We start from the raw sequence: 11,236 nt of genomic DNA, 5'->3' as shown, positions 1-11,236 counted from the left end.
AAGTACGATATCAAACTTTTAAGCTCAAGATCCAACAAAATTGCATTATCAAATGCTTTAATTTTCCAAAAATCAAGTAAACAAAAACAACATATTGATTGCATCATGTTTCTAATCCCACATGTGATCAACATTCAAATTACAACCTTACACAATTATATTCATTGATGGATCATTCCTTGTTTAGACATTGAGCAACTGTTCAAAATACAAATTTACACCGATCAATTAGTTTCTACACAATTTTTGCAACTTTATTTATAAATAAATAAAGGATTTTCTGACAAGCGTTTGTTTGGCTTTTGCTTATTTGCCAAAAACTTTTTGCCTTTTTGTCTCAGTTCTTTTTTTTGCAAATAAAATAATATAACTTTTAGTGTTTTTATTATGCGTGTATATATATACTGATATTTCAAAAACAGCCATTCTTTAAAAACAAAAATAAAAAACAACCCTCACCATTTCTCTAATTTACACTTCTATGGCCATCTCCTACTCCAACCTTCCCTCACTCACCTTTCCTTCCCCAATTACCAAAAACCAGTTCCCATTTCCCATCAAATCCCTCACTCTCAGCACCAAACCACCAAAACGCCGCCGTTTCGAAATCCGCTTCTCAACGTCAAAGAACAACGAATTCAGAGTCAGAGAGGTAGTCCAAACCCGCGTTGGTTTGGTTTTGCCTGGGGGTAGTTGGTGGAGTCTAGGCGAGGATGATGATGATGGCAATGTAGAAAGTAGAACAAAGTCGGCGCCGGCGAAGCCAATCACGGCGGTCTTCGCTCTTCGGCGAATGTGGGAATTGATTTCCGGTGATGGTAGATGGGCCATTTTTGTTGGTTTTGGCGCATTGGTTATAGCTGCGGTGCGTTTTGTTGATTTATTACTCTTCTTATTCTTTCTATTTTGTATGAATGCTTTTAGCTTGAGTTCCATAAAAGCTTGTTTGGGATGAGGAAATCTAGGAAGCACGACCACTTTATTTAGAGTCAGCGTGCCGTAACCGTGTTGTACTGACTATTTTATGTTATAATTTTTAGAAATTGCTTGTGTTACAGTGTCGTACCTGTACTAGTGACCGTGCTTCTTAGGAGGAAAAGGAAATAAATGGAATGGATTCCCAAACAAACAAAAAAATTGTTGGCTAAATTACTGTTTTGGGCCTCCAACAATAGAATAATTTCAGTTTGGACAAAGTTTTGAGGAATCTCCTGGTACCATTACATAGTGACTTATAAAACCTTTTAGGTGTATTATTTAAATAAGTTACTTGACTCGTTAAATAGATCATGTGATAAATGTACACGCGGATGGTTTTATTAAATGCCACATAATGGGTTGAAGGAATTTCCTTCTAAACTGGTTTGGAGATGGAACTTTTTCCTTTCAGCTTCGCCACCATACATTTAATTGCCTAATTATATTAATTGTATCAATTTCATGCCTCAACTTTGACTTCTAAGGATAATACCAACACAATTTTGAAAGTTTGGGGACAAAATTGTGTTTCAATTAATAGTTGAGAAACTTTAATTTCCAAAATTATTGTTGGAAATTAACACTTTTAAATGTACAGGGTTGAAATTCGAATTGTGACAAATGTATGAGACCAAAATTTTTAATGAATATTCCATTTCTTCTTGGAGAAATGACAAATAAAAAGTGAATGGTATAATTATAAAATTAGATTTTTATTTTATTTCTATTCAATTTTATATGATCTACCCATTATATTCCATTATGTTTTATAAACTCCCAAGCATAGTGTAAAACTTTGTAATTGGAAAGGTGAAGAATCTTGTAGGTGATGATTTAATGAGTTGTGTTGGTGAATATGTGGTATATGAGTGTAGTAGATCTAGATGATATATTGTTACAACTAGGATGTACTAGCCATATTTTGCAATAACAAAAAGGCGATGTACCTGCTCATTGCCTCATATAGCCCAAATCAACCTAGTATACACTTTGTGTGCTTCACACACGATCCTTGGCGGTTTTTTTTTTTGGGTTTGTGTGTCCAAAACACTGTTTGTATTGAAAATTTATATCGAAAACACTTACACTGGGAGTAGAATTGGTTTCGTTACTAGTTTAGCTGTTCTGAGCTCTCAGCTTTGACGTTCATTAAGCCTCTTCAAATCATTTAAACCTTTTCTTTTCCTTCTTGAAATAATGTATAACTCTTTGCGTATTCATTTTCTTTGATTTTATATGTCCATCTACAGTCACTTCCTAACATATGGTTTCTCTGCTGCAGCTTTCAGAGATATCAATACCAAGTGTATTGACAGCATCAATCTTTTCTGCACAGAATGGCAAAACTGTGGTGTTCTGTAGGAACTCACAGTTCTTACTTATCTTGTGTGTCACATCAGGGATATGCAGGTTGGTTCATATATAGTAAAATTTTGTTAACATTTAAGTTTAGACAGACAGCAAGCAATTTTGTAAAACTAAATTCAATATTTATATTTTGATTCTTCTTGAATTATTTTACCAGAATCAATATATAACATTCTTATTAAATTTTCTATACTCCATGTGTTCTTTCTGAATGGTCAATATAAAGTTCCATTTGATTTCATACATGCGTGCCACTTAGTAGTGGATTTATGGATGTCGAATGCATAGCTCTTCTGTGGCAGAAATTTTATATGTATGGGTAAAATGTCAGTTTTACAAAATCTAGACCTTAAAATTTTATTCCTATTATCCTTTAATTGGTCATCCATAATTATATGCTGTGATTTCTGATGATTATTATAGGAGAACTATTGTCTGGCATGGGGAACTGATTGTGTGATCAACACGATCTCCTTTTTGTATGCTTAGGAATTAAGGGTTAGTTTGTCCTTGTAATCGAGGCCATACACAAGGTCCTGCCCTATTTCTCAATTTCATGTACTGATACTGAAATGGACAAGGCGAGAATGGAGATTATCACCATGTGCAAACTGTGACACTTCCTTCTTTTTTATCTTATTTTTAATAGATGAATTTGTATGGTCTGGCGGTTACATGAAATTTTAATGAGGAAAATTTAAATGCACTCCAACAAGTTGACTAGCTTTAAAGTTTCAATCCATCATGAAAGTGCCCAGGGAACATATGATGTCCACATAATTTGGTTATTTTGTATAGTGTTTATAATAACATATCTTATGTAAAAGGTATAGGAAATTGTAATTTGAGCTATTTATATAACTTCTTATGTTGAGGTTGTTGGTTTTTAATCATGTTTCTTTTAAATTTCAGTGGCCTGCGGAGTGGCTGTTTCGCAATTGCGAATATGATCTTGGTGAGTCTGTTGATCTTAGTTATTTCTCAAAGAATCCCCCCAAGTGATAGTTTTGACTTTATGGAGGCTATGAGACATATACCTTTCCTGTCATTGCCATACTAATTGTCATTAATGGTTTGTTTCATTTGTTACTTTCAGCTGGAAGTTTCAACTTTTTGATACAGAAATGATTTTTTCAGCTTAACATATTAACTGTGAAGTGACATTTTATACACATTACTAATTGTTAAGAAAGTGAGAACTAAATCCAAATGTGTAATGATTGATGTGATGTCATGATAACTAGTTCCAAAGCAGCTCCTTTAATTTGAAGTCAGAACTTTCAGTTCATTTAGACTGAACTACATTGTCTGATAGGCAACATGTTATGTCTCTATACTTCGTCCCCACCCAGGTCCCAGCTGCCAAAGTTGGCTTATGAGTTATTACCTCCTTCCAATGTAGTTTAATATGTAGTAGACTTTTTATCTGAGAGAACATCTGCCCAATTAACATTTTAAAAATCATTATATGAAATATGAGAAAGTTTAAGAGCATTACTCTTTGGTGGAAGTTCCACCTAGATATCTCATGATGTTATCAAGGGCAATTTGTAAACAGACTAGCATTTTTTACAACCAAAGTATTATCTTGTGAGTTATTGTTGTCTGGTTGGCCTGTAAACAAGCTTGAGGGGGAAAGTTGGGGAACATGTTTGAGACAACACAACCAGTTTCATAGTGTTTTTCCCCCCTGTTACACAATTCTTTCCATTTACTTGCCTTTTCCTCCACTGTTTATTATCATTGTATCACTGCCTTTTGATGAGTGCTGTCCATTTCTGTTGTTGAAGTTTTTTTTTTTTGATAAGTAACATTTCTGTTGTAAAAGTTAGTGAGAGCAAACCTGTTTTTTGTCTGTGAGAGCAAACAATTTTGACTTTTACTAAAAAAAATAAAAAAATAAATACTGTGGTATATTGTCTTTGGCTCATGATCTTTTAAGGTCCATTTAGGCATTGTTCCTTTTGCTTTAGCCTTGATTGTTTTCTGTCTGTAACCACCAAATCATTTTTATGTGCTTTCAATTATTGATGTCTTCAAGAATGCTAACTAATATGGCTTCATTTTCTTTTTTTGGCATTTGATTTTGCAATTTTGGAATTCTATATGTTTTTTTTTTTTACCATTGTTGCTTAAATTCTACTTGTTTTTGGCAAAGTGCTTATTACATCATCTGGTCCTCCATATGTCAAATTGCAGGTCATGCGTCTCAGGGAAACTCTATATTCATCTATTCTTTTTCAGGTTTGTGTTTTAGTTTAAAATTGTAATGTATATGAGGTGTCATGAGTATCTTTTTTCATTCAATAGAGTACTCTATTTTGGTGTATCTTCGATATAGGATATATCCTTTTTCGACAGAGAAGCAGTTGGTGATTTGACGAGCAGGCTTGGGGCAGATTGTCAAAAACTGTCTCATGTTATTGGGAATGATGTTCATCTGATATTACGCAATGCTCTCCAGGTTGCAGTTCTTAGCAAATACTTTATTCTTTCCCTTAACTGGCCTTCAGTGGTAGAGTCAATTTTATAGTTAAATTTCTGTGTTTAGGGGACAGGTGCATTGATCAACCTGATGACTTTATCTTGGCCTCTTGCATTATCAGCATTGGTTATATGCTTCATTCTATCTATGATTTTTCTGTTTTATGGCCAGTAAGCATCTGTACCTTCTCTAAACTTGATAGGCATATCACATTAGTCTTTTAAAAATTGAGTTTGTGTTTCCACAAAAATCTGTATTATATAAATAAAAAAAAGTGGTGTATTGATTATCTTTATGTGTATTCAAGTTGTCCTTATCCCAGAATAATTTATTGTTAACTATCAAGTTGCTCTCCCCTCTTATTATTTGCTACAAGATCTCTTTTTGATCTGTTCATATCCTCAACAATTTCGATGAAGAGGAATAAATTATTGTGTAATGTGAAAAATTGCATCTAAATTCTTTTATACGTCTTCATCTTCTGTTATAGAGGATCTTCTCTGAATCAACAGCTGTAGGGTTATTAATTCTAAATTTTGGCCTTGATTGGGACATTGTATATATGCATAAACTTCAATGTTTATTGCTTCCTCCTGCACTGAGAATTTTTGCTTTCTGCTTATTAGGGTGTCTTTTACTGGCCTCTTGATTGTTTAATGGCATTGTCAAACCTGCTCTGGTGCTCTGGTTAACAGGTACCAAAAGAGAGCTGCAAAGTTAATCCAAGAGTACACTGCTGGTGCTAACGAAGTATAGGCGGAAAACTGATCTTGCTTTTAAAAATTTGACACTTGAAGAATCTTTTTGTATGCTCATTTCTGTTTCCCTTTCGAATGTAGGTTGCACAAGAGACACTTTCTTTAATGAGAACTGTCCGGATTTGTGGAAATGAAAGGAAAGAACTTGGAAGGCAATAATTCTTACCGTTAATTTCCTGTCAAATACTCAAGTGTCCATTTTTGTAATTGTCTCTTTGGTGGACTCACTGTGCAGCAAGTCACAGAGTCTGACACTCAAAGCACCCATATTTGTTTATGTGCATGATCGTGATTCTGTTTACGGTGTTAGGTACAAGCAATGGCTGGACAAATTAGCTTTCGTAAACATTCGAGAAAGTGTGGCTTATGGATTGTGGAATATGAGTTTCAATACCCTATATCGTTCAACCCAGGTTTGACATACTTTTAGTTTATAAAAAACTGACAGTTTTAGGTTTAAAAAATGCTAGTTTTCTCCGAAGCTTTCTACAATGCTGGTTTCATTTGTATGTTTTTATTAGAGTATCAGTGGGGCGTTTAGCCCTGAAAAGGGTAACTTGTCTTTACTGACTCTAGCTCTTTTATTATGTCTAATGCCATAACACCAATTTTTTCTTCTTTTGACATGATTGTTGTGTGAAAGTCCTTGTACATCCTAAGCCTCATGCTGAGCCTTTTTTCTTTTCTTTTCTTTTTTTTTTTTTTGGGGGGGGGGGGGGGGTGTACAAAGTTTTCCTCCAACTAATTACGTGGTGACTTATAATACTATCCACTTCTATTATTTAAACAAGTTACATGACTCATTAAATAAGTCCTGTGACTAAAAGTACACATGAGTGGGTTTATCAATTGCCACATAATGGTTGGTGACTTTTTTTTTGGGGGGGGGGGGGGGGGGGAATAAATAAATACTAATCAATTACCTGACAGATTAAATTGTTCACAAGTTACAAGCTATATTTGTTTTTAATGCACATCCCTGGTTGTTGAAACCCGTAATGCCATGTCCTTTAGCATCTTATGTGCAAGGAGATGTCTTCCAAAGCATTTGATCGTGGATATGATGTTCTTAGATTCTATAATTTTAAAGGTCTCATACTGCAAACACGACCACAAGTCTCATACATATTCCAAATGCTTACTTTATCACACAACACATTTGTAAGTCATACTCCTAGAGCTTAACTAGATACTAATACATGTTAAATTTTTGTACATGATCTAGGGCATCATGATTGACAAATGCATATCTTTTGAGAGTGCTTTCATGAATTTGTTGTTGATACATTTCGAAAATATTTGAAGCTTATTTCTGTTTCAAATAATTTTGGATGAGTAATAACCTTTCAGTAATTGAAGAGAGAGAGTACTACTCAAGTGTGCACAAAAGGATCTTCAATAGTTACCATCTAAAATGAACACCACTGACTCAAACCAAATGCTCCTGGATGTATTGTAGAAGTTGCCTAAGAAATGAAGTTTTTGTAGCTTGACTTCCACAATGTTTTTCATACCACATTTTACAGGTTATTGCACTACTGTTAGGAGGAATGTCAATTTTGAGTGGTCATGTGTCGCCTGAACAACTTACTAAGTATGTATTATACTGTGAGTGGTTAATTTATGCAACTTGGAGGGTCACAGATAATTTATCATCACTACTACAGTCCGTTGGAGCAAGTGAAAAGGTCTTCCAGTTAATAGATCTCTTGCCTAGTGACCAATTCTTATCAAAAGGCAAGCACTCTGTCTACTGTAGAATTGTAATTTTTTAAAAATTAATGATCCTTAATCATGATATATGTTGTTTAGGTTCCTTGTTTGACATGCTGCAGAAACCAAGGTCTATAAACTTATTGTACATTAAATACTCTTATCACTATGGTGCAAATTAAGGGGACTTCTTGAAACTGCTTTGACAAGTATTGCATTTTCACATTATTTTTTATAATTGAACCAGTCTTTGCTTTTAGGTAATGCTTGACTCTTATGAAGAAACATTGAACAGGATAGTGACTCCTGATTTACTTTAGTTTAGCATATGCCAAAATTTTGTGAATTTCAGTTTCAACACTTCTAGTTCTAAACATGCACTTATCATAAAAATAAAAAATAAAAATAAAATTAAAATTCTAGTTCTAACATGCGAATTAGTTGTAGTTCAACTGGCACTTTCTTCTCCTCTCATAATGGGATGGAGGGTGAGGTCAAGGGTTCATGACCCACTGGATACATGTGTAGCTTATAATTTTTTTTTCTTTTTTTTTTTTTATTTCTAGTTCTACCATAATATTTTGCTTTTGGTACAATTTAGTATTTGTTTTCACCTATGATAACTCAACTAAGAAATCTGTATTTTTCTGTATTCCTACAATATGTTATGCCTTCTGTTAAAGTTTTTGTTTAAATATGCCAATGAGCTATTCAAATGACTCCTCCTCCTCCCCCCATAATAATGGGATCAAGAGTGAGGTCATGGGTTCAAGCATCATTTTTTTTTATAAGTAAGATAAGTCTATATTAAAAAAGAAAACTACTTTATGCAAAAAGAGTACAAAGAAGTCAAATATTACAAGCAAGAAAAAAAATAAGACAGAAAATTAATTACAATAGGAATCACTAATGGGTTCAAGCATCATAATGGGTGCTGTAGCTTGCCCATAAAAATAAATAAATAAATAGAAAATATTTTGTTTAAATATACTTATTGGTAATGGGATGCCCCACTGTCTACAGGTGTGAAGTTGCAGAAGGTAATGGGACATATTCAGTTTGTGAATGTAACTTTTCACTATCCTTCAAGGTTAACGGTATGTCTTTTTTAGGTTGAACTGACTTTGATTTATCTTCCTTGTGTCCCAGATGTTTTCTTATGTTACCTGTTTACATAAATTTGTATGGAGAAAAGTAAACAACCAATAGTTCTTTGTAGTCCATAAAGTACTCACTGCTTAGTGACATTAAACAGGTGCCCATTTTAGAACATGTAAACTTCTCTGTGAAAGCAAATGAAGTGGTTGCAATTGTAAGAAATTTATCTCCTTATTTAAGACCGTTCCTCATTATGATGCTGGTGCAAGGATTTAAGAAGTTTCTGTACATTTAAACTTTTCCAAGGTTGGTATAAGTGGCAGTGGAAAAAGCACATTAGTCAATCTTTTGCTTCGTCTCTATGAGCCAAGTAATGGTCAGGTAAGTTACAATTACCTTGCATCTCATGTTAGCATCTTGAAATAAATGCTTTTTTTTTTTTATCAGTAGCATCTTCAAATAAAATCAATAATTATATTAAATAAACTTAAGGATTCTTGACCTATTACTAAATGATTCATTGTGTTTTCAATTTTTTTTTTTCTTGGGACAATAGAACATACTACACCCCGTAAACATTTCTCCTTATCAATTATTGCTGCACGTAAATTAGGCCTGGACATGTATATTTCTGGGTTTTGCATTTCTAAACCCCAATTAGTACATTGCAATATGCCAACCTTAAAAATAAAACCAGTATATTATGAACTCAGAATGTAGCAAATAATATAGTTCATTTTTGGACTACAAATATGACAGGACTTTTATCTCTTACTTTAAAGGCAACCCTTGAGGAATTGACTTGAAACAATGAGTCTGGTTTGATTCCAAATGACTGTTCATTTGTCACTTGAAAGCATATCAATCAAAATTTTGACAGAAACTCTTGATGTTTATAATTTTGAAAACCTTTTGGACCTTCTGAAAATATGCCTTCTTGTTCTTCTTGATTGCCTTTTGGAATGGAAACAGGAATGCAGTATGATGGGGGTATTTGTATCTAGATGTATGAACATGATGATGTTTTCTTAAAGTTAGAATCCTTTATGTACATGAAATTTGGAGATGAGCTTTGGACTTTCAAATCTAGGTATTAGTAATTTATGGTTGACGGATCTTGTGAAAAAGGTGCTCTTAATTGCAGATTTATATTGATGGTTTCCCACTAAGAGAGTTGGATATCAGGTGGCTGAGAGAAAAAGTTGGATTTGTTGGACAGGTTAGACCACATAACTAAACCACGCACTGAAGAGTGAAGATGGCTTTTCAATTATAATCTAAATCTTTGTTTCAGACAGGAACCTCATCTCTTTCATATGGACATCAAGTCAAATATTAGATATGGTTGCTCTAGACACTTTGAACAGAAAGATATAGAATGGGCTGCGAAACAGGCCTATGCTCACGAGTTCATCTCATCTCTACCCGATGGTTATGAAACTGTTGTTGATGATAATTTACTCAGCGGGGGACAGAAGCAGCGAATCGCTATTGCTAGGGCCATTCTTAGAGACCCTGCTATTCTGATCCTCGATGAAGCCACCAGTGCTCTAGATTCTGAAAGTGAACATTATGTTAAGGCAAGTTCTTTCAAGTTTCAATATCCCTAATAAGTTCACAAAAAAACAAAAACAAAAACATCTGAGTTTAAATGTTAGCTCACTGTTTCTGATATCGGTAACTTTTAGGGAATTATTCATGCAATGGGAAATGACATCAAAGCCAAAAGAACTGTCATTGTCATAGCACATAGGTGATTGTGTTTTTTCCTCTCGTTTTTGCATTTTGAAGTTTTAATTATGAAACAATTTGCATTACAGCGACCAACCTTTTACAGGCTCTCTACAATTAAAGCTGCTGACAGAATCATAGTACTGGACAGTGGTCGAGTTGTTGAGGTTAGAAATACTTTCTCAGTATTAAAAATAAACAATGTAATTGTTCTTGTCTACTGAAGATCTTGTAGAATATAATGAATCGAGCGTCCATATATTAAATTTCAGAAGCTTTTCTGATCTAGTATAGATTGATTTGAGCTGACAGAAGTTTCCCTAAAATAGCCACTGCTTTCCTGAATTTAAGAATATGTGGTTGCCTCATGCCTATGCTTTACCACTAGTACTAAATAGGACATGCTTAAATGAATTTGGGGCTACCATATGTGGATCTCATTAAGATGTTCACTATACAAAAGATTGGCATTACATGAGCAACCTTGCAAGGTAGTTTCCTGTAGTAGCATGGATGCATATTAATACTCTGTTTGTGATGACTTATTTGTGTTTGTGCAGATGGGTGACAACACAGAGCTCCTTCTCAAGGATGGCTTGTATGCACATTTATTTAAAATTCAAACAGATGCTCTGGCTTGATTCAAGATCGGGTTTTGACTGTACATGTCTCACTTCCGATTGGTAACGCAGCTTTGGTGGCTTCATGTATTTGTCCTTTGTTCATCTATGCTGCAATTTTCAGATAGGCTAAACTTAGGTCCCACTTCTTAGGTGTTGTTATATCTTAGGTTTCCCAATTAAATTCAAACACATCACAATATCGATCAATGCAGCATAAAAAACGATTTTTTTTCCATGGATAATCTGATTCAATGTAACCATGTGTTTGAATTTGATTGATTCCCCTAACGGTTTATTGCTTGAAGCTTCTTATGTGTCTTCTTTTTATTCAATCACTGTCAAAGTGCAATTACATCATAGCTTCTGTTTGTATTTTACAATTACAATCTTCCTTAAAACTTTTGTTATAGTAATTATCATTTGAGTAAATAATACAAATTTATTTTACACGAAAGAATACATATAACACTCTACGTGTGTTT

The 11,236-nt window shown here is 34.0% G+C and overlaps 1 protein-coding gene across 2 annotated transcripts; it reads left to right on the top strand.

Annotated features, from left to right (window-relative positions):
- Positions 1-424: 424 nt before the first annotated feature.
- On the top strand, positions 425-11,033 carry LOC126714792 (ABC transporter B family member 26, chloroplastic-like). 2 transcript variants are annotated; one of them, XM_050415104.1, is made up of 18 exons: positions 425-865; positions 2,261-2,388; positions 3,259-3,301; positions 4,546-4,590; positions 4,688-4,810; positions 4,898-5,001; positions 5,527-5,581; positions 5,671-5,741; positions 5,900-6,002; positions 7,116-7,326; positions 8,326-8,399; positions 8,558-8,614; positions 8,707-8,781; positions 9,545-9,619; positions 9,699-9,980; positions 10,089-10,153; positions 10,238-10,298; positions 10,692-11,033. In XM_050415104.1, exons 1-18 carry the CDS (start codon positions 482-484, stop codon positions 10,770-10,772), a joined length of 2,037 nt encoding a protein of 678 aa, XP_050271061.1. In that variant the 5' UTR covers positions 425-481; the 3' UTR covers positions 10,773-11,033. The 2 variants fall into 2 exon arrangements, with proteins under 2 accessions (XP_050271061.1, XP_050271062.1); XM_050415105.1 differs by lacking the exon at positions 10,089-10,153 and having other exon boundaries at positions 10,221-10,298.
- Positions 11,034-11,236: the final 203 nt, after the last annotated feature.

This window comes from Quercus robur, chromosome 2 (genome assembly GCF_932294415.1).
Source record: "Quercus robur chromosome 2, dhQueRobu3.1, whole genome shotgun sequence".
Classification (NCBI taxonomy): domain Eukaryota; kingdom Viridiplantae; phylum Streptophyta; class Magnoliopsida; order Fagales; family Fagaceae; genus Quercus; species Quercus robur.
Note: the sequence above shows the minus strand (reverse complement) of the source record. Positions and strands in the feature narration are given on the sequence as shown.